The 24,184-nt window shown below is 35.2% G+C and overlaps 1 protein-coding gene across 1 annotated transcript in view; it reads left to right on the forward strand.

The window, feature by feature from the left end:
• The window catches only part of IL1RAPL1 (interleukin 1 receptor accessory protein like 1), a 736,319-nt gene that overhangs the window by 561,906 nt on the left and 150,229 nt on the right, over positions 1 to 24,184 (forward strand). Inside the window, exon 7 of the mRNA XM_065652835.1 lies at positions 8,894 to 8,968. Within this exon, the coding sequence (XP_065508907.1) occupies positions 8,894 to 8,968 (75 nt within the window). The remainder of the gene's footprint in view (positions 1 to 8,893; positions 8,969 to 24,184) is intronic.

A 24,184-nucleotide genomic window follows, 5' to 3' on the forward strand; every position in this document is an offset into this window, starting at 1 on the left:
TTAATTTTTGGGCCACAAGAAGTCATAGTAAGCCCAAATTTCTAGCAGAGCAAAGACAGATTCAGAAGACTAAATCACTGAAATGACTCAGAGAAAGAGGTGTACAGATCTATGACAGAACCGGAACAGAGAGAATGAGAGAAGGTCGCCCTTTAGATCAGATGATTTTGAAATAGAGCAACAGAATTAAAAGGCTGACTACAAATCCTGAAAGAGGAAACTCTATGCAATATGTTAAAACTTTAATTGCAAGGCCTTTAAATGTCAGCTCTTTGGGAGGGTTGAAGTGGTCAGGGTGCATAGGGTCCTGTTCCCTTTACAAAACCTCCTCAGAGGCTAAGAAATCTTATGCTGAAATGTCAGCATTATCAGCAGAAATATTTAATTATTAAAAAAAAGCATAGAGTATCTAGAATTTGTGTTCAAATGTCAGGAACTACAGTATTTCCAAGAACTATCTGCTCTAACTCTCAAAAAAGGAGAGAATAATAAAAGCAAGGCAGGAAGAGTTTCACACATATTACTATTCAATTCCTACTACAATAAATGACTTAATGAGGGAACATACACTCCAGTTGCTTGGATTTGAAATCTAAGTGAGAGACAGAGTATACAAAATAATAGGCCAAAAATGGAAACTAATGATAAATTTCAAAGAAAAAATTTAACGATTGTGAAAAGACTGAGGAAAAGATATAATAGTGAATACTAGAATTCAACTGAGAAGTGAAAGTGAAGCTCGACAAGAAAATGTAGGTATCCCTATTTAATTGGAGAATATAAATGAGATTTTCTGGGAGTTGTGCAGTAAAAATAATAGAGTAATTGTTAAGAAAATGTGTGTTTGGTCTAGCCACAGAAAACCTAACCCTATGATACTTTTGTCCCTTATACTTTATATGTTTTAAAACTGAAGAAAAAAGGAAAGAGAATAGAACAAGGGGAATAATGTGAAAAGGGAATCTATGATGATATGCAGTGAAAATGTAATAGTGTGTGTTGCAGAATGCTTGCTTGACGTGAAATGCAGGAGTATGGCTTTTCTTACTTGTTTGCCTAAACCTCATGATTTATATAACTTTCTGGTTTGCTTCATGAATCTATTCAGGTAGACCAATTGTTAAGAATACTGCTTATGCTTTTATTTGTTTCACGAGCCTTGTAAAGGATTATACAACACACCACTTTGCTGAAGACTCTTCTAAACAAATGCATAAGCTAAAGTGTAGATATAGGAGCAAAAAAATACTCTTATGTGTTCTAACTGTAAATAAATGTGTCAACAAGTAGTTACAGTAAGGCTTGTGGTCCATACAGATCCCTCCGAAAATCATTAGTATGGACTTCCATACTTAAAATGTGCTAGAAAACAACTTTCCAAAGCTTTTCATTTCTCTTGGAACAGAACAATAGCAGAAACTGCAGCATATGCAGTTTAACTGAGGTGAACTGGATTTGCTTAATCCCGTTTTCATACAGTGGTAAAGACAAGGATGTTTTAGGGAAAGCTCTATGTAGATAAAATTGTAGAATAAGCTGAACTCAAACCAGGAGCACAGTGCATGAGTACTAAAATATTCCAATTGTAGTGGTCGTCTTTGTCCTCAGCTTATTTTGTCTGCTAGTTGTTGTCACTACAAGGGCAGAGTGAAGAGGTAGAGACAGCATAAAATGTCAAATCACATTCATGTTTTTTGAAGTGTCCTGTTACATGTGACAAGCAACAGGTGTGGGTGCCTTCCTCAAGGAGTATAAAAATGTTTATGAAAAGTATCCACTTAGGGCACCCTGGCAGAAGGAGAGATGGCTATTTTGGCCTAGAGGACTCCGATAAGCCAGTAATATAAACATGGCAAACCAGACAAAATTCCTGCTGAATGAAAAGCTTCACCATTAACCTGAAACACCAGAGAATCTCCTGGTAGAAGTGGTCCTGAATTTGTTTCATTCTTTTGCTAACAAGAGCTTTTCTTTTAATTAAATACACAGATAATAGATCACATGCTTGTTTACAGCAGCAACCTTCTTCTGCACCATTTCTCATTTGTTTTTCAGATGTTTTGATGTCTCTTAGATGGAAGTGGAGGGACAAACTTAGCAGAAAACGCAGACAGACTAGCCTTTAATATAACATTATTTTTGTAGATGTACACAGAACATCTAATTTCCGTTATCTTGCTTTATGGATTACTGTTGTACAGAAACAATAGTGTAATGCAGAGGAACTTCATGGAAGAGAGAGAAAAAACACAACTATTTTGGATATTTTTGATCCTTTAGTATTTTTCTTTGTCTTTTTGTACTTTAGATCTCTTCTTTCTTTCTAGGATCAAGGGCTTGGTTTATTCCTTTCTTTCCTCTTTGTAAGATCAAAATGTAAATTCTAAATCTGCCACACAAAGAGACCATTACTGTCAAGATGTTAGGCTTATATTTCATTCAATAGTTTTAACTACATATACTCTTTGGTGCTTTTGTATTTCGAGACTGCATTAGCATCTGTGAAAAGAGCATTTTGATTATTTGTACTTTTTCCTTGGAGACTACTGGGAAATGTCACTGTGTGTTCAAGAAAACTAACAGAAAAGAAAGAACAATATATACATCTTCTCTGAAGTCATAAGAGCAGCACAAATGTCACATCAGATTCAATTAGAGATGAGCAGATAATGAAAACCCCAACATCTGGCTGCATTTGTTCTTCTCCTCCAGTATTCAGCCTGTTGTTAATCACAGGAGACTCACAAGCTTAAATAATTTTAAAAGGCTTCTTGGAAATATTCTTCCCGTCTTCTAAGATTTCATTTTGACGATGCCTCTTCTTTTCTTAATATGCATCATTGAAACTTTTCCATAATAATGATCTCTTTATTAGTTACTATTTTATTGGCTTCTTCACTTTCTCACAGGAAGTGCTAATATTCTATTTAATGCCTTACATAGTTCTTTTAGGAAAATTTTCTCACATAAAAAAATTGAGAATTGTAACTTCAGTTTAGGAAAAACATCAGAAGAAAGGATTAGGTGTGAGAAAAAACACTATGTTCATTTGTATGCCCAAAAATTTTTATTGTTGGGTTTTTTTTAATATGTGCTAAGGAGAAACATAAACTGACATAAAGAGACATAAACTGAAAGAAGAGGCAGCATTTTTGTCTCTCGGTGCGAGATTTATGGGAACATTTCACAAGATAAAAGCTGATCTTCAATCAGTCGTAGAGATAACTAAGCCACTTTAGGGAGCTCATTTGCAGTCATATGACTATGGGTTTGCACACGCATCTTCAGTATCTTTATATGTATCTGCCCTCAGTTTGAACTGCTTGGTTCAGGGTATAACTAGGCTTGTTCATACAGTGAGGCAGAATATTCTTACAACGCTGCTGTGCAATTCATGGCATATGTGATTTTAAATGATGCCCTTGTGAATGAAAACTAATCTGATTGTTACTGAGAAATGAGATTTAAGGTTGTTAGAAGTCTCAAGCAGGTATAAAGAATTTCCTTTTTCTGAAAGACCTTGCCACATATTTATTTTTTAAAGGCAATGATTTCTCTAGTGATATATCTGAATATATTGGGCTACACTTGTGTTAGGAGAAATCAAGAAAAAAACCAAAATCCTTGCATTGTGTTACTTAAGTTTTGCTCCGCTCACAATTGCTCTGAAGAACCTCAATATTAATATTCATTTGGACAGTGACTGTGTATATTAATGTTTCAAGACTGCAAGTTCAGGCTCCACCTAATTAATTTTATTGCCAAAAAAAAAAAAAGAAGAAACCAACCCCAAAAGTGTGAAACAATGTTTTCCAAGGTACTGCTGTTATCAACTGAAATGCTGTAGTTTTTCCTCCTGTTATTGCCATCTACAGCAGTTTTTCATAAATGATGGCTTTCCAATGACAATGCTTTATTTCAAGAGCCCTCTCATTGAGTGGACACTTAAACATAGCAATACAAAAATCCCAAATCTACTGTGATAATCTGATTTTAAATCTTCTCCACTGCCATTGCTATAGCATTATCATGCTTGACAATGCTTGGTTGAATGTTGAGATGTAGTAGTTGGAGGGGTAAGAACACCACGTATGCTTCATAGCCAGGCACTGGCCAACTCTGAGGGCATGAAGAGCAGGCAGTGGTGCCAGGAACTATGCTCAGAAGTGCCTGAAGGTTCAGCTTTACAGTCAACCAGACCTAATATCCCTTCTCTGACAGAGGTGCCTTGTCCCCGAGGTCATTTGCCTGTGCTGAAAATAGTAGAATGAAGAGAGAAAAAAAGAAACCTAGGCTCAGAAAGTCAGCAGGAAAATAAATTATAACAGGGAATTCTCTTAATTTCTACAGGTGAGCCAAGAGATGGAGGATCTTTCTGAACTGCAGGGTGAATTCAGAGAAAAAGTGTGGGCTTCAAGAAAAGAGCTCTGTCTCTCTGATTTCCTTTGATTTCAAAGTGTAGAAATATTTTGCCTTAACATAGTAATGAATTCTTTCCCCTATTTAATCCTGTGCTATAGTTGCAATATCTTCCAGGGACATGTCAGCCATTTTTTTCTAGAAGTGGTCTACCTTCATGAACATAAGAGATATAATCTCATTGTATTATCTGAGATCTCAGAAAGATCAGAAGGGTTTTCATAGTCAGAAAGTAAGTTTTACTTCAATAAAAAAGTTGAACAATAAGTGTTCTAAAATATAGAAAACTCAGACTGGCCAGGTAAGGCAGCCATTCCTATGAATGTCCTTGGAGGAAGTGTCCAGCCAATAAACTGCCTTTCTGAGTTGCAGACAACTCCACACAGCCCTGCCTGCCTCTAAGACACTAAGACTATTTGTAATCATTACAATTTGCAAGGAAGAATCTGAGAGCACTTTGTAAAACAGACATGAACAAAGGACCTTAGAATTATTATTTTTCTATTATAACACTTGTGGGTTTTGAAGCAGTTTCATTTAGTCATGTCCAAATTAATGCTATTTTGGTGTACAATTTGGATTAAGCTTTTCTTCATTACCCGTGTTAAATTCTAACAGGTGGCTGGTCTCTTCATATAACAGAATTTTGCATAGAGCAAATGTATGTATCGTGACGATGAACATCTAAAGCTAAAGTGGCAGCTTAGAAAGAGGCGTATGGAAGTAGGTGGCTGATGTAAAAATATTATCTTCTGGCTAATTTCCATTTGGGTGACTGATTGTAGTGGCTCCCAGTTTCAACACTGCAAAATAAATTGATCAATATGTTTTAAGTTTACATCCAATCTGGTAGACATGGCATGTGAAGTTAGGTACCTTCTCTTTGAGCAGTACAAATATATCTGCAGTTGAATCGTATCTCTGAAATTAAACTTGAAGTAAAATGCAGCTTCAGAATTGGTTACTTCACTTTTTTTTTTTTTTACTTTAGATTTTTCTAATGACAAACAAGTTTGACAATATATTTTTTTTCAAACCGTTCAGTAGTCATGATTCAGAAATCAAACATAAGATGGGCTGTAAACTTGATTTATGATCCAACAGCTTTTCTTTGAAAGAATCCGATCTGTCAAAACCAATTTTTTTGAGACAATATATCAGTTTTGGTTAACTTTGTCTGGGATAAGGTTCTTGACTCTTAATTAGGAAATCAAATAAACTGACAGACAGCAATACAGAAAGAGAGAAAGAGAAAGATAGAAAGAAGGGGGAGAGGAGAGAGTGGGAGGTAGAAGTGCATCCATGCATCAATAGATAAGAATATGCAGGAACTAAGATTCTTGCAAGGAGGCTTGAGAATTTCCTCATGCAAGAATAAGAATCTAAACACTCTGTTCCTCTGTATGACAACCATCTTGATAACTGCTACCTGGTGGGAAGAGGACCCTCTCTTAATTTTTTTAAATGCATTGAAAATAATCCTGGTTCTTTGTGTACAATACAGAACAGAAAAGACTTTGAAATCATGGATATTTTTGTAGGACATGAAAATTATTGCCTTCTACATCTATTCATAGAAAAGAAAAAATATTTAACTTGTTTAAGAGACCAGCTGTAGTTAAGGTTTGTATTTCTCATTTAATTTTTGCTGTTTACTAAGAGTTTAGCAAGAAAGGATTAAAATCTGGTTTTGCTGTTCAATTTAGTAGATAACTGTGCCTCAATATGTCCATCTGAAAATTGTAATAGGAGGAATGGGTGACAAAGTGAGGGAAGGGCTCCTGTTTAGAGAGACCTTGAAAGATTGGAGAAAGTCATGGAGACCAAAAAAGGCAAATGCAATGTCTTGCTCTAGGAATGGAATAACACTTTGCAGCAGTGTGGAACTGAGGACTGACAGAGCAGGAAAAAGCTTTGCATTCGGAAAGGTCCTGGCAGCCCAGGTGGACATTAAGTTGAGCATGAGTTGGCCAAGGCCAACTGCACAGCTCTTGGCAAGAATTTGGCTAGCAGGTCCAGAAGGGTGATCCTTCACGTCTGTTCAATATCTGTGAGGGAACATCTGGAACTCTGCCAAATTTTGGGCACCGCAGTGTACAAAAAGGCATAGATGTACTGGATTGAGTCTAGTGCAGAGCCCCAAGGTGACTGGGGGCTGGAACACCTGAAGTGGTGAAATCTCCATCCACAGAGATGTTTAAAACATAACTGGATGAGGTCCTGACAACCTGCTCTACTGGACCTGCTTTGAAAAGCAGGTTGAACCATTTGACCTCCAGAGGGTCTTTCAAGCCTACTCATTCCTGTGGTTCTGATACATCAGTTATGTGTCTAATTTATTATTTTAAGTTATGTTTTCTCTGGTAAGTTATCTATTGAATCTCACAAGTGATGGGAAACTTAAATTTGGAACAATTTTTTTAGTAACTTCATCCTTCATTGAAGGATGCTTTATCTGCATATATTAACATCCTTTGAGTATTAATTTAAAAGTAGGAAGCCTCCTAGAGACCTGAAGTACAGGACCACAAAAGTAATGTCAATATTTGCTTAAACTGAGGAAAATACTGTTTTCTAATCTACTTATTTGTTGCATTCTGATTAACTCCACCGGTTACTATATCTTTACTTACAATGAGAGAACTTTGTTTGCTCAGAGAGTTTCAAAACAGATTTAGAGCAACAGTGACTCAGAAGACATTAGCTGATGAATGGTAATTGAGTTGAGAATGACAGAACTGCAAAACTAATTTTAAATTCATAGTGGATGATGTTTAAAAAATGGTAATGTGCTGACAAATTATGAGCCTTTTCAGAGAAGTTAAGAAATGGGAATGACTAATTTTGCAGTTTAAGAAAAAATATATTTCAAATCCTTTTCCCTTCCACCCACTTTAGCCTGCAGGAAAGAAAGGGGGGGGAAAAAAAAAAAGAGAGACAAAGAGAACTAAAAAGCATTCAAAGTAGTGAAAGAAAAGTAACAACCCAGAGATGTTGCTGAACAATCTCTCATAGTTGTGGCTCTCTCCAAAGTCTGTAGTGTAGAATGATTTCCTAAAGAGACTAGAAGCTGTTGTTGGAGAAATGAACTGAAAGAGGGTTTGTGGCCAAAACCAAGTTCTTTTCCTATCCTTGAAGAGATACTGCAATTCCGTCCTAAATTTGGTGGGTCAACATCTCAGATACCAACTGGGTGGGTTTATGCTCTGGTCAAGTAAAGAAAAACCTCTGTAAAGCAGAAGTATAGGAGTTGATAATGGATCCATTCTGTAATTGCTGCAAAGTTGAAATTAATACTGTAGATTTTAAAGGGCATTCATAATTTAATGAAAGAGCAGAGGAAACATAGTAAAGAGAATGTAACTAAACCTCTCCTGCAATTCAGCTGACAGGAGATGAGTGTGTTTAGTAGATTAAACCCATACACATGTGGATGTGACTGTGTCAATGTGAAAGGGAAGAGCGATTTTGACAAGTTGGAGGGAACAAATATTATAGAGTTATATCAAAATGTCAAATGTACTTTAAATCTTGACAGCCCATAATCTGTGTTAAAGACCAAAGTATGAATTAATGTTGAAAAGCAAAATTTCAAAATGTTCCAAGTGACTGCAAAAGTTGGAGCTTTCCCATGAATATTTACTACCAATTTAAAATTTAAAAAAAAAAAGTTCGTTTTTTTCTTATAACATACACTCATCTGTTAGATATCAGTAAAGAGTACACTTACTAACAACGACAAAAGTAGTAATAATCAATGACACTTCTATGAATAAAATATACAGATGATGAATCTAGTAAAATAGCCACACTATGTAGCTGCATGGTTTGAACATGCTTCAATAACCTTCAGAAGGTTTTTGACCACTACAAAACTCTTCCCGTTCCACAATTTTCATAAGTCTACTAATACTGTTTCAGGCTAGATCAAAAGGGAGGAGGGAATTCACCATATTAGGAATCTTGATATTATTTCACTGTACCCATCCTTTGGATTTTGAAAACTTAATCCTTTTCTAGTACTCCACTTTCAAAAGTTTCAGTGATGGTAATATCTTTTTACATAAAATTCTCATAAAATATTTGACGTTTTATAGTAACTGAATTTATATTATTTCTCTGTTAATGACTATATTTGACACAAATATAATTAAATGTTATAACACACTATGAAATACTGGACACTATTTATGAAAATACAAAATTTTAACGTGTCAGTGCATGTTTTTTGCGAGGGTTTAAAGAGATGACTATTTTTAACACAAGTGCCTTCAATACCTTAGCGTGTGAAAGTTTCTACATTTTGGTGCTATATTAAATCTTTAAGCAAAAATATTTACAGCTACTGAAGGCATGAACATTAGTTAAACAAAAGAAAAACCAAAACATTCCTGAAAAAACAGGTATAAAATCAAGTCTTATTCTACCCAATAATAAACAGAAAACTATATATGTGAATTTCTTTCTTTTCTAGCACCACTAACAGATAAGCCACCAAAGCTTTTACACCCCTTGGAGAGTAAACTAACAATCCAGGAGACCCAATTAGGTAAGTAGCAAACACATAATTTCTATTCAAAGTGTATGAAGGTATTTGAAGTGTTAATGCACGACGGTAATGTGATGGTATGTTTGCAATAACAATTCCATTGAAAAAGCATTAGACAGACTTTGTTTCTATGCAGAGATGTATCATACACCATCTAGAAGATTGTTGTTGACAATGAATCTGTAGTAATTAAGATTGAATACTAAGTTATTGAATATTACTGATACTGGTTTTTACCTTTGCTGAAAGTCTATAGTTTTAGGTATACATGGGCTTTTCTTTCTAAACTTCCCATTTTCTGAATATCTATATATATTTACTGAGGGATTCAGTGGGATTTTGTGGTTTAAATTCTGCTTGCAAGACTTCTTTGCTTTGGAGATTACTTACAGAACTGCAAAGGTGTTCTGTAATTATAAATGTTGTGCTGGTCTAAACCGATTGGGCAAACAGTGAGAAGTTAACATACTGGCATCTAATTATTCTGAATGTATGAATATATATGTAAAGATGAATGGAGAGAAACTGATGCATGAAGAAACCACTTTGTTTCACTTTTTGTAGCCTAGTGGATGGTGGGTATGTATTGTCACTTTGGTCTCTTACTGCCATACAGATAATTAAGGCTCCAAAGCTACATGCATGAGTTACTACACTTTGTAGGATATGATAATCCATCTCCTTTGTGGATCGACACAGAAGGCAACTTGTAAGAAACAAACAGGTCTCAGTAGGTTACAGTGGAATTATGCTTTGGTGTCAGAACAGTAACCTATAGATAGATCTTCTAGCATGTTAGCTACAGAAACAAATGGAAACAAATCTGGTGGTTGTCTAAATCTCATAGTAAGAAAAAAAAAGAAACAAAGCAAGCAAAACTCATTACATTCTGCAGAACAACACCAGGAAAAGCAGAACACTTGCAAATTAACTCTGACAGTCATTGGGAGAATATTTTATGGTACTTGCTGGCCTATAGCTAATGGTGGCCAGAGAATAATTAATCTTTGTTTTGATATGCATAAAATATTACTTTAAATGATTCATGCTATTCAGGTAATATTCTGAGATACTGATATACGTATTTTCAGAAACAATTATATAGAAAAGGGGGGGTGTAGCTTATTTCCCTCTAGAGCCAATTTCCGTTGTTCTGAATGTATTGCTTCTGATATACCAACTCAGAAAACTTTTTCTATATGATTTTACTTTTTAATTTGAACACAAGCCTAGGGAACAGAGGGTAAAGTGACTCCACATATTTTTTTTTCCTAACTGAGGTTGCTTACTGAGATATATTTGATGAAAAAAAAAAACCAAAAACAAAAGACAGAACCTATTTGGGCTTCGAAGTTGTCTAGCTAAATATACGGTATGGTTGAGACTATTTCAATGAGTGTAATTATTAAGGCTAGCTAGAGTGTTTTTATCTATGATTTTTAGAACTAATCGTATCTCTGATTTCTCATAGTTCTAAGAAACAGATTAAATAATTTGAGAAGTGCTGGATTTGGAAAATAAACTTTTCAGAAAATTAAATATCTATTGGTGAATATGAAAGAGTTAATTTGAAAATGACACTTTCACACACAGATAAGAAAGTCTGAGCGTAAATGAATGTGGAGCTATAATACTTAGCTGTATATCAACAAGCTACAAGAATATATTAATTTGTTGTTTAAAAGCCTGTGAAAAAGCCTATGAGAATTGGAGCAAGTGCAAAAAAGTGATAGTTCCCTGACACAAAAATTATGTTGTTACACTTCAGATTTAATGTCTTGGTCCTGCTGGATAATGTTTGCAAGGTCTGTGTTTCGCTTTCGCTGAGGAAAGCTAGTGTTCATTTCAGGGGACCAGTTCATACCCTGCAAAAATTGCAAAATATTTTAACACCAGAATAACGTTGAGATTCACTTAGCCAAACCTTAGAAAGTTACCTGAGCCAACAGCCTCCTACCCACCTGAGGCTTGGGGTGACCACATGATGCAGATTGGTCTAGACACTGCCAGAAAACGTGTTAGTCCTATAGAATGTTTTTGGGATGGTGTGTTTGTTCCTTATTTGGAAAATAAATGTGTTGGTGGAAGAGGGAGAAGTGGAATGGGTGGCACAGAGAAGTGAGAGCAAGGCATGAGGAGCTTGAGGCAGTCTGGGATTTTGTTAACAGGTCACTAGCCAGTGTGGTGGGGAGCTGGGGCAATCCCTGCTGTACTGTCTTACCTTGCAGTCCTCCACATTGAGTTGGGAATGAAGCAGGTTGCAAATGTCAGGGCATATCCTGGAGGGTGCATACATAATTTACAGGGATGTGTGTACTTGTGCAGGTGCACATGGTGTGCTGAAACGTCAATAGCAGTGGTTCACCTCAAAATTTTCCCCTGCTGGCAGACCTCTGGGGAGTGGTACTTGGCACACTTTTGAGGAAGCCCTCAATAACCCCAGTGTGTTTGTGGCTGAAGTTGCTATCGGCGTTCAGTTCTTAAACAGGGTACCTCCATCCCATGTCTACGTCAAGGTCGGAAGACTCCAGGTGTATCTCATTCATTTGGCACCAGCACTGGTGAGTGACAGAGATACCTGACATTTATTGCTGAGATATATTAGTCTCTTTTATACACCTGCAGTTAAAATTAATATCATGGGACCACTGACCTGTTTTATTACTATGTTGCATGGCATCTGTAAAACTGCAACAGACCAGAAGGTGACTGCCCATTAAGGAACGAGTTTCTCTAAGGAGTGACAGATAGAGTGTTATGGCATAAGTTAGCAACTGCAGTTTGATTTGCTAAGACAAAGGTAACCACAGCTGGAGATTTTGCACTCCTCAATCCTATGAACATACAGGCTCCCATAACACTCAAGCTATCCATAGTCAGCCATGGGAAAGGTGTCCAACTATTCATCTGATGTTTGAGAGAGTGTTAGGCCTGGTTCCATTGCAATGAGCAACCTTGAGAGTCACAGGAATCCTCAGACCTCATCTGAGATATATTTTTATCATACTGAATAGTCACCAGAAAAGCACAGGGTAGAAACTGAAGGAGAAATTCATTTCTCAAAGGCTTTTCTTAAAAGACAGCATGAGATGGCCAAGGCATGAAGTAGAGAAATCCTAGATGAGGAAATAAGAAAAGGGTTGTCAACTTATCCTGTTCTGCATTTAATGTTTTTTTTTTCTGTTGGCAACTTCACTTCCAATTTTTTAATCAATAACTTAATCCTGTTGCAAGGTAAAAATACTTTTATTTTTAAGCTTTTCTCCATTTAAAAGAGTTCTTAGGTAGCTGTGGTGACCTCAATATAAACTGTTTCTCTGGAAGCAATGACACCAGATAAAATATTATGTCAAATACACTATTCAAAAGTATGCTTCCTTCAAGAAGCTTGGAGCCATAAGGAGATGAGGAGTGTTTTCCACCCAGCTCTGAGCCACTTTGTGGGCTGGCAGCAGCGTATGCCAGGGAGGGGAGAAAAACAGGCAATGAATCGGAGGCAAGGGTAGGCAAGGCAGAGGTAATGAAGAATGACCCAAGGAACTACATCTCACAATGTTCTTCCTCTTACCCTCAATGCACTACCAAAATCCAACGAACAAATCCCTGCTAACATAAAAAACCCCCCACAACAGGCAGTAATGGATCTGAAGGATCTGAATTAAAAACAAATAAACGAACAATTAACCCCTGCCCCCCAACAACCACACACACACACACACACAAAACCTCACAAAAACCTTCTTTTAAACACTTCACAAGCTAGTTAGCCTGTGTCCTCTGCCTTTTTCAGTGTGTTTCCTCATTCTGCACAAGGCTGTAATTTGAAATGCCAAAATTCACCTAGAAAAATAAAGCAATTGTTGGTTTATTTTTAGCTAAGCTCGATGTTAGAGAAAAGTAAAAAGGAATAAAGATCTTCCAGCACTATATGAATGGACCTAAAAGATAAGTTTGTACAGGCACCTAAACACTTTCTCTGTCATCTGAATGAAATGAGTTTTCCTGAATGTCATCCAGCACTAAAAAAATTACGATTGCAACCAAATATGCAGTGATTTTTTTTTTTTCTTATTTGCTTTTAGGGCATTATTTTCAATAAAACTAAATTGAGTATTACCTAGTGAATTGAGGCTGGCTTCTTGCTCCTCTTTCCCCATACATATTCAAGAAAAAATGTAATTAAAACTGCTTTTAATGTATTATTTCTAAAATAAGAATACAAAGAAGTTCCAGAGGTAAATCATCAGAGAGAGGAGAATGCTACTTCATTTGTATCATTGTGTTGTCATAAAAATCTTCCACACAAATTGGCCATGTTAATGGTAAAAGTATTCCTTAATTAGCTTAATCAGTAGCTGTATAAATAAAGTGATATGAAATAACTAGAAATCTGTGCCTCTTCCAGGATGAAAACAAAAATGAAAGAATATCTAAAATGAATAATTTTTATCTCTACACATTTCATCTAAATATTATATTGATTCTGTAACAGGAACAGATTCTTTTTCATTATGATAAAGGGATTTTTAAGTTTATCTGTTTGATAAACTTTCTTTAAACCAAATTGATCTTTTTTCAATTAGGTGATTCAACTGGAGACTTTGATTCTTTGATATATTCAATTATTAGATTAACATAATATGGGAATAATCAAAACTGTAAATTCAAAATCTACTTCACACATATGATCTGTTTCTTTGTTGACCTGAGACTGGGGTTTTCTTTTCAGGAAACAACGAGGGGTTTTTTTGAAAATGTAAAAAGAAAAAAAAAAAAGAAAAATATTTAGAAGTCTTTTTTATTTCTGTTTGAACTATTTATTTTAAAAAGTTAGTTTTTAACTATTTTAACTGTTTTAAAAGAAAGTTTTCATTAAGAAATTCCTAGTCTCACTGTTGTAAAATGTTTTGTATTAATGTCATATCATAATTTATGGGCTAAAGTTCAGTTTAGTGTACTCAACTAGTCAAATAGTTGGACTTGCAATGGAAAAAGCTTTGCTTAAAGACTCACTTGCACAGTTAATCATTTGACTGCAGACTGATTCATGAAAACTCAAATGTTTGAAATGTAGTTTTTTAAATCTAAACAGATACAAGCTGACCAAAATCTCATGCATGCTGTTTTACACATTCTACTGGCATTTTCAACTCAGCTTTCCAATTCCAAATAGAGAACTTTAGCATAGAAGTATGTTCCCAAAGTACAAATAGACTGAGGACTTCCAAAGGTCTTGACTCGAGGGAAAAAAAAATAAATCTAGCGAAGAAAACCACATTTTAACAAGGGAGATTTTAATCACTAAGATCTGGTTATTAAAAAAACAAACAAACAAACAAACGAAAACCAAAATGTTTCCTAGGTACTCTACAGTCCCTTCTTTAGACCTTCAACCTCCAGATTGCATTAATTCAACTATTCTGTAGCTGAGGCTGTCCATGAAGGGCCAAGAAATATTTTACTAAAAAAGAAACAGTAAGTGAGTTGGAAACATTCAACTGCACTAAGGAAAGGTTATCATTTACAGCTCAGTGGCAACATGTCAACTGATATACTTTCCACTCTTTTTCCTAATTTAATCAAACCCTAGGTTGTCATAATTAAGATAATTGGAAATGTCTATGTATTTTAAATGGTTATTTTTCACTCTTTCTCCAACTGTGTGGGCATCTAGAATAAATACATATACATGCATACCTAATCTCTCCCTATTTATATAACATATATATATATACACGCACATGTATAGATAAAACTTGACAATGGATTTGTGCAAATTTTATCTCAATTTATTACTGCTGTTTCTGGGAAATATTTATCTGAAATAATGATGGAATACTAAAACCTATTTATTCACTTTAGATTCTAATGCATTGAGAAATGCCTGTTTTAGAGGTTACTATATTATCTAAATAGAATTTGATGCAATAAAAAGCGTCTGTCCAGTCTCTCTGCAACTATGTACATTTCATTCTTTATGTACAGATTAGATATATGAGAATTTTCTATTTCAGGTTGTGCAATTTTTTCATGTTTCCTATTAAAAAGGTAAACATCCAGTTTATTTTTTTGTATGAGTGCAGACCAGAACTTCAAAAGATTTTCTGTATCAGTTGGATAATCATCCAGAAGTTTGGTTTTCTATCTAAGAATTTCTTAAACAATCAAAAATTGCGTGTCTCTTAGAAGCAAAATCAAATATAACCAGATACAAGAAAACTTTCATAAGAATTCTCTGTTGGACACAGCAGGATATAACTTATTGAAACCAAAATAATAATAAAACCAGAATGCCATATACCAAGAAATGCAATTTAGAAATAGAATCATTGAATCATAGAATAGATAGAAAATAGGCACATAATGTATGTGATTTCCACCTTGGAAAATTATAGACCCAAACAGACTGTAATTGTGTAAATCTGAAACATCAGGAGTCACATTATTCTGTGATTGTTTTTGCCAGAGTCTTAGCTTCAAGCTATACTTTGTGTTTCTAAATTATATGAAGGTGCTTCATTGTATCTAATGTTGAAAGACACACAAGTGTTTCCTTGCATGCAAAAAATAAGATATCACTTAATGTTACTATGGAAAAGCATTAAAATGTTAAGAAGTGAATATCAAAATCAAGATTTAATACTGTGTCCTAAGTACTTGTCATTGCTAACTTTTAAATTAATGATTCATAATGATTTTAAATTCATGAAAGCCTTCAGAACATTCTGCTTTAGAAATACATATCTCTTGTGAGCAGCAATGGTCTTTACATGCAAGACTAATCTCAGTAAGGATGTCTTTGGGTGTTAGTGGAACAACAAACTCTGTACAGGTTTTTTTACTCCCAGGAATTATTTTCCAGTTTTAGAATAAATGCTTTCCAGCATTATTGGTGAAGTCAGTATATGCTTATGCAGTCCGAATTAGGAGTGCTTTTTCAAGAGGCTGTATTGCACATTGTTTTTGTCTTCTGTATACTGTGTATTTGTATTAAGGTTTAGTGCTGTACACAGGTTTCATTCTGAAAAATCCATCTAAATCTGCATGTATACTTAATGGCAATAATTATTGTGTATTTGAGTTTGTCTTGTCAATAGAAAATGGAAAGTTCTTTGGAGGAACAATGAGGGGGTGAGTAGCTACATACGTTCTTACAGTTTAGAACATCACAATAGTATGAATATTTTGAAACAATCAGTTGAACAGGGTCTTTTCTATGTTTGTTAACAAATGTGTAACATTTAAAGTTCAGATTGTTTGTATCTAGATGCTATACTTGTCTGTTTATATAGCATATTACAGATGAATATAAAGGATATAGTATCCCTAGATATACTCAACACACATTTGTTATAAATGGCGTACCAATTCACTAGCTATTTAATTTTAAATTATATTTAATGCCTGAGGAACTTGAAAAAAAATACTCATGGAAATTCAGTTTGATGCTACATAGCATAACTGATTAAAAAAAATAATAACACAATAGTTTATTCGTGGCATGTATTGTAAACCTTCACATAAAACTTTGGTAGTGATGAATGCATGATCAATTACTATTGGTCAGTGAACTGCTTTGATTTGGGTTAGGCTGAGAGTAAGAAGATACATATGGTCATTACTTCAAATTTCAAATTTGACAACAAATTATCAGCAAGGTCTTTAAAACTTACATGCCAATCATAATTTGTGCTCTATATCCCTCTCAGAATGCACTAGACAGCTATGAGCAAAAGACAACACAACAGTATTTTCCACAATCTATCCTCTTTCAATTTCTTTATCCTTTTGCCTAAGGCAGAATTCTGACAATGGAGTACTTAGGTACTTTTTTAACGGTTCCACACAAGAAAGTAAAATTTCACCCAAAACAATAAACTTATTCAGTGCTTAGTGTTGTGCTGGTTTGACTGAAAAGGGGTTAATTTTCTTTGTGCAATTATAAACCTTTCTTTTTCATAGCTAGCATGCTCATTATTTGGATTTAGTTTGACAACAAGCAGATAACACCCCAGCAGAGAGCTAATGTTTTTAATTGCTCTGATCTGAGAGCCAAGGACATTCTGAGTGCTCTGCCCACAGGTGTGAGGCAGTGAGGCAGAGCTTGACTGACATCCAGACTGATCAATGAGAGTATTCCATCCCATTAGGGTCATGCTAATTATTTAAGAAGTCAGGGCCTTCCAGTTGGCCTTCTTCTGCTATCTCTTGCTCTCTCTCTGGGGTGCAGCTGTGGGAGGTCTGTGTGGGACATTTGGTTCAGCTTTTTATCATTTTGCAGAGGCCTCTGGGCTTTTTTGCCTTTTTTCCTCTTTTTTCGCTGTTGGGGACCAAGTGCTGCTTGCTGGGACTGGCTGCTCCATTGTGGATGGAGTTTGTGAGGAATTCCACTGAGTATCTTTTGTTTCTATTTTATGTCTATATTTACAAGTAATGTATTGGTATTTTGTTATTTTATTAAACTGTGTTTATCTCAATCCAAGTTTCTCCCTTCCCTTTCAATTCTCTCCCCTATTGGGGGAGGATGGGGAATGGGGGTGAGCAAGCAGCTATCCTGGTTGTATTGCTACCTCAGGTTAAACCATGACAAGTGTTAATGACAATCTGAAAGGATACACAATAGAAAAGTCCAAATACAAAGAAACTAGGGTTGGATGCTTGTTTCACTGAACTCAGAGGTAAGTCTTGTGAACCACAGAGCTAGGAAATTAAAAGATAGAGGAGGAGGCATCCAGTTCAGTAAAACCAGAATTTAAATTTACACCTCAGGATTTAGTTACTTGCAAGGCCTGTCTCGGGTATCTACCTTGAACTCTGCAGTAGACATCACCTTCTAATGTATCAGTCATTTCAACTGCTTAAAGTATCCTTTAAATAGATTTGTGTTATATTATAAAAATACTGGTCTCAGGCCAATAACTAGTTTATAATAACTGAAAATATTTGTAGGAAAGGAAATATTAGAAAAAAATAATACTTACCAAGAAATAAAATGTATCAAGTGACTATTCCCATTCACTACAAAAACAAATGAAGCACATACTTCATTTAACCCACATTAGGGTTATCAATAAAGAATTACAGCAAGCATTTCAAAATTACCCCTCTCTGCACTAATGTAATGGATAGATTTGAGATATGAGGCTATAGAGTCATATGTTTTGTTTCTTTCACAATTCTTTCTAGGCAATTCATTTCAAGTAATAAATGCTTGTATTTTTAAATAATTCATTCAGGGTCAGATTTTTCATGAGATTTCTATCAGCATGTGTGGTACATTTCTGCTTATTAAAAATCATAGGAGGACTAGCTTCTTGGTGCTGATTTTATCATACTTTTAGAGATTGATACTAAAAATACCTACAGGTTTGTTATGGTTTAAATATTAATAGAGACTTTCTGTGGGTATCCTGTGTGTGTTTTTAATCTCTCATCAGTTTCTTTCAAACAGAGCATTCATTCCGCTTCAGTCAAAATTAGAAAATTAGAAGATATTTTCAAATTTAGAAGATATTTTCAAATGTTAATATGGAGATTCAATTCTCATATGAAGAAAGATGCTTTGCATATAAAGCAGGCAATATTGTACAATCTTTTTTTTTTTCCTTGCTTTTGTCAAATGGTAATGAATGTCAAAACAGGCATTTTATCATAGATACAGCATCCAAAGTGCCAGTTTTAGTTTCCCACTGCTTTGGAAAGGTCAAATATTTTAAAAAGCTTATAAACATGAATACCTCCCATCATATGAGTACTCAAACCAGTGAGATTATTCCTCTTTGTAAAAACCAAACAAACAAGCAAAATATATAGTTACAAGGGAAAAGTCTAAGACTACAATTATTTGGAATTACTATTGAGGAATGAGCAATCTTTAGTTTCTCCAGAGTGTTGTTCAGAACAATTTACTTACTATAGTACATGCATATGCATATGCATTACCAAAAATAACAATTCTACCTAGTTTAAGTCAAAAATTGAAATAAGGATCAAAATGATATTGTAGTATTTACTGGATGGACACATACAAGGGGTAACAGTGTACTTGAAAGACTTTTCAAAGAACATCGGTACCTGTTACAATTCCCTGACTGCTGTTTTAATTTTATGAATACTGCATCCTTTTTCAGCGTTGTTTTATTTTGGGAGTTCCTTATGTCCTTATGTCCTTACCTTGAGGTAAAGAGAACAAAGTAGGGAGAAATTGGAATTTGGCTTCCAGGTCAGTCTGAGTCAGTACACCAGCAGTTCAAGAAAGAAGGGACTGTACAAGCATCTGCTTTTGCAGAAGAAAGTCTGGGGAGGAGGGAAATTTTGCTGCTGTTTCATGGAATCTGAGGGCATGCAAACTCCTTTTTTTGTTGTTGTTTTCTGTTTAAAATGCTTCTGACACTGTCACCATGAAAGAGGAAAATATCTAAACAAAAATACATTTACAGTCAGATGCACACAGAAATTTAGATGCCTAACTTCCATTGCTGTCAATACCTTTGTGTTCCTGCTATTTATATATTATTAATAGTGTTCACTTTGTCCAGCTTGAGACCTCTGACTCAAATAGGTTCTTGAATTAGTCAGCGAAGCCTCTTGAGGACACACAATTGTACCTGTCAGCCAGGATAGCCGTTAACCATGTGATGTTTCACGATTGCTTTAATGCAGTGTAGATCTGTGCTGCTCTGACACCTGCCCCTGTCAGTCTTCTTTCAGCCAGCTTCAGCACTCATGCTCACAGAGTTTGTGAGATGACTGGAAAAGTAATCCCAAAGGAAAGGAAACTGATCTTTGCTAGATGGTATCATCATCCGTACAAGTGATGGTGACATGGGTGCAACAAACCCTATTGGCAAGACGTGGTGAAAGTGGGAGTCTATAGCCAGGGAGAAAAATGGGGCAAAGGCTACAAAAAGATGTTTTGGCAGAAACTGATTATGAAACAGCGCTTTAAGTCAATCACAGTAGGTTCCCCATAGGGTTGATATGGATCAAGAGGTACCTGTATGGCATAAATCACATCAAATCAGAGTGGAACTGCTCTGCATCTTCCTGTATCTTCCCATGAAAGTGGATTTTGTCTGGCATACTGACAACTCACTCCATTCACTGTAACGGATTTTAGACTCTTTGTTTAGACATCTGGATTGACATACCTGAAGTGGGAGTATGTCAATATCTTCCTTCATGATACCTATACATAGCAGGTAAATGCTAGCCTTTCAAAAATATTTCAAATAGAGATTTCAGGAATATTTTACATTGAACAATTGGACACATGAGTTTTATAATTGGAAATGTCATTGGTATGGTATATAATAGAAATTTATAGCCCGTGTCTTCTAATATGTTTGTATTTTTGACTGTTAAATTCATTTAAATGTACCTCCTTAACTGAGATGTGTTAATGACGTACTGTGGCCAAACAGAAGAGATAATTCCATCACTATTTTGAAGTTATTTAAAGCTATACATGAATCACACTGTTACTTGATTGGCTGTCTAGATTCCAGTTACAGAAATTTGAGAGCAATGAACACATTTTACTGTGATAAAATGAAAAAGTATATTAGTCATATCAACTCTTAAATTAGACATTTATTTATTGATTGCTCTTGCTTGATCTCCTTTGTACTCATGAGTAAAAACCATACTGCTTGATGGTTCTTGTTTTTCAGCAGAAGTATACATGATAAATTAGTGATACCGAGAACAACGTAAATATTTTTAAGAATTGATTTTAGTCATACAGTGCATCAAACTTCAAAAGCAAATTTAATTTTAGCGTATGATATTTTCATTGGTAAATTTTCATTCTTTTAATATTGTCATGTCAGAAGATTCTATTTTTCAGACTTTTTTTAGTTTATCTTCTTAGTGGCATGACAAAAAAAAAAAACCAAACTCAAGATTGTTCCTGCCTTTGAAATATTGCTTTGTTATGGAAAGAACATATTGACTTTAATACAACCTGCACAAATGAAGTTATTGATTCTACTTTATCTATACAATACAGGGAAAGGTATCACATGACTAATCTTAGGATTGTGGGATCCTTATTTTTACTTTTGTCTAACTTTATGTTATAGGCAATCATCAATGTAAATGGTTCCACATACATCATTTTAAAAGCAAATCACTTGGATTTTGAAATTCTTCCCTTTTATTCTTTACACTGGAAACCAGAGGTTTCTGTAAGAATAGTGAGCTTCTGTGGTGCAGATTATATGTGTGAAGCTACCAACTCCCCACCCTCACTGCCTTTATTGTGTGCATGCATTCTTTTTTTCAACTCTATTTTGCTTAAGCTTTTTATGTAATTAGAAGTTCCAGCCTGAAGTAGATCAGAAGAGAAGACTATACCAAGAGAAGCTGGTATCTCTCAGAGCTTGAACATCTCCTCCGTTGAGCTTTGCTTCTCATTTAGAAGTGTCATCCTTATTCTGGCAAGATGGTGTCACTGATCGATCTATCACCTACTACTCTGCAGTGTCCCTGCCCCTATCTCCTGTTTTGCTTTGTGGCAATCTGTTAACAAGTGTGGGTGCGAACAAACTCCTCTGAGCTGTCATAATATCCCAAGGCATGAAATGCAATTCATGAGTTTTTGTGTCCTAAATTCACTATATGTTGTTCAGAATTAGCCTGATGGATGAGAGGATCCGCACAGGAGTTGGGCAGTCACCCCGCTGGGAGGGTATTTCACTGCCAAGGCTGGACCTGGAGGCAGCTCTGAACTGCCACAGGGGAAGAGGCTCCACTGGACCTAGAACATGGTTAACATAAATGTCCTATTAATCCAGGGGCTGGATTATTCTCCAGATGGCAGCCCATGCTCTAGAGTTGAAATGAATCTAACTCTTCTTGGAAAGAAGAGAATATAAAGCAGCCTCTTTCTAGGTCTTTATTCAGCATGTCTGAGCATTTGAAGGAGTTGTCTAAATCCTCAGGACAGTAGAGGTTTCAGGCAGGCAGAGACACAGTAGGAAGACAAAGCTGAGAGCGCCTGCAGACCAGTCTAATGCACTATAAGAAAAGCCTTAACCACCAGCCTGCTGACAGTGGTGGTTAGCGAGTGTAAGATTCCTTGACAACCTTGACCCCAGGTAGATATAGGTAAGGGATGGGCCGAAGAGATTTGTCTGGGAGTGGAGCTGATTCCACTTCAGTACAAGTACCTGGTGTGCTGGGTGCTACTTCTACAGCTCCTCAACCCACATACACAGAGAAAAGTGTTGGACTGCCAGTAGCAGTTTACAAGCAATCCACAGGTGGAAAGGAGGACTTCACTAGTTAGAGATGACTGAAGATGGAAACAGTGGTGTATGTATAATTGCTGGTTATTTCCACATCACTTAAGTGGGATCTCAAGAGTGACTGAGTTGTTGTAGGTCAGCTGAGCCTCAGTAATTGACCCCTGGCAACATTTCCTGAAATACATATTCAGTGCATTGTAAATGCAAAGTAAAGCATTGTTGAAGTTTAAGATAAGAGAATTTTCTTTGCTCTTTCAAATGGGTAACAGTACACATTATCACTTACTGTGGCACAGAAAATGTTATACGATTCCTTAAACTGCAATAACACATTTGTGAATTAAAGAACAATACTGAATCCTTACTAAATGATCTGTCTAATATGTATTTTTTCTATTCAGAATATAAAATGATACAGCTACTTCAGAATTAGGAATGATAAATTAGTTGAAATTACTGTCTGGACCATTTTAACTTCTGTTGCAAAGCACAGTGCATATACACCGCTCTATACATCAAAGGTACATCAAAAGTTATATTCTACTTTGAAACCTCAAAATGTTTTTCGTATTTACTTCTGTTATCTGCTAGGAGTACAGCAATTTATCATGCATGAATGCCATTTCTAGGAAGTCCCGTTTTTTTCTTTGCTCTTCTTAAAGCAGGGACATACCATTAAGTACTTGCAAATACATTAAAGAGGCAGTTTATTTGTATTTCTTATGACATTTGTATACAGAATGATAACTTATGTGTCCTATTTCAAGGGTATATTTCCATACATTAAAATTCTGTAATTTGCCTACCCCAAAATGCATTATATATACAGGTAAACACATGTACATCAATTTACTTAGTTTATGAAAATATAATATGTTGTTGCATTTGAATTAAACTTTCAGGTTCTTTTTTTCAAATTAATTAGAAAAACCACACCACCAATCAAGTACAATAATCTAAAAATTATTACCAGTTGTTTTTGTAGCTCATACTTTGCAGCACTGAAATATAGTCAGCTACATCAGGAGACGAAAGTAACAAAATCTGAACAAAAGTAAAACTAATTTTTTTTGGTTGAAATTTTACAGTTTAAACTAGAGGAAATGTAAAAATATACAGTCTAAATAATGAAAAGCCATCATAATATGTAAGTATCATCAGTTTTATTCCCTAGTAAATTCTATATATAAAAAGAATACTTTTTCTTCTTTTTATGAAGGATATAGAAGAATGTATTATTTTAAAGCGAGCAGTCTACCCTTAAATGTAACTTTTTGAAGGGAAAATGTTGGATTCTGGCATTCACATGTAGCCTGTGTAGACTACAGGCACAAGTAGGACCAGATTACAGTAACTGTAGATTTTACAGGCTGTGAGGAATAACAATAAATCCATTAAAAGAACCAACTTGTTATCTTACACGCAGGTGAAAAACCACACACTGCATCATTATTCTTATGGTACTAAGCCATAGAAGTGTTTTAAGAGGCAAGGAGAAGTTGGGTTTTATCTATTAACTGTTTTCTAATAAATAACAAAAAGAAGATAAATAAATTGCTGTTAAATTTGGAGTTTGATATGGGAACTTAAAGAGGGAAAAGGCAATAAAAATATTTTTTTTTTCAATATGTTTCATTCTTCCATATGCGCCTGTGCTACTGAGTTCTGCCTACTTAAAACATTGCTCCAAAGAGTATTTATTGTGCTCTAAGGAAAGACTGAAGAAAGGAAAAAAAAAAAAAGGAAAAAAGAAACAGTTCATCGTTAGTAAAGGTCAAGACTTGTAAAGGTCAGTGTTGCTTCTTTAAAAACTTAAGACAATAATAGAAATAAACTGGAAGCAGGTGGCTTGAGAGAGAGTGTCTAACATGTAGCTAGAGGAAATAATTTGTGTTGCATTACTGTTAGGTTTTTTTCTTATAATGACTAATGCTGGGTAAAAGTGTCTCTGGCAGAATCTCTACAT

Source organism: Caloenas nicobarica, chromosome 1, assembly GCF_036013445.1.
Source record: "Caloenas nicobarica isolate bCalNic1 chromosome 1, bCalNic1.hap1, whole genome shotgun sequence".
Lineage (NCBI taxonomy): Eukaryota > Metazoa > Chordata > Aves > Columbiformes > Columbidae > Caloenas > Caloenas nicobarica.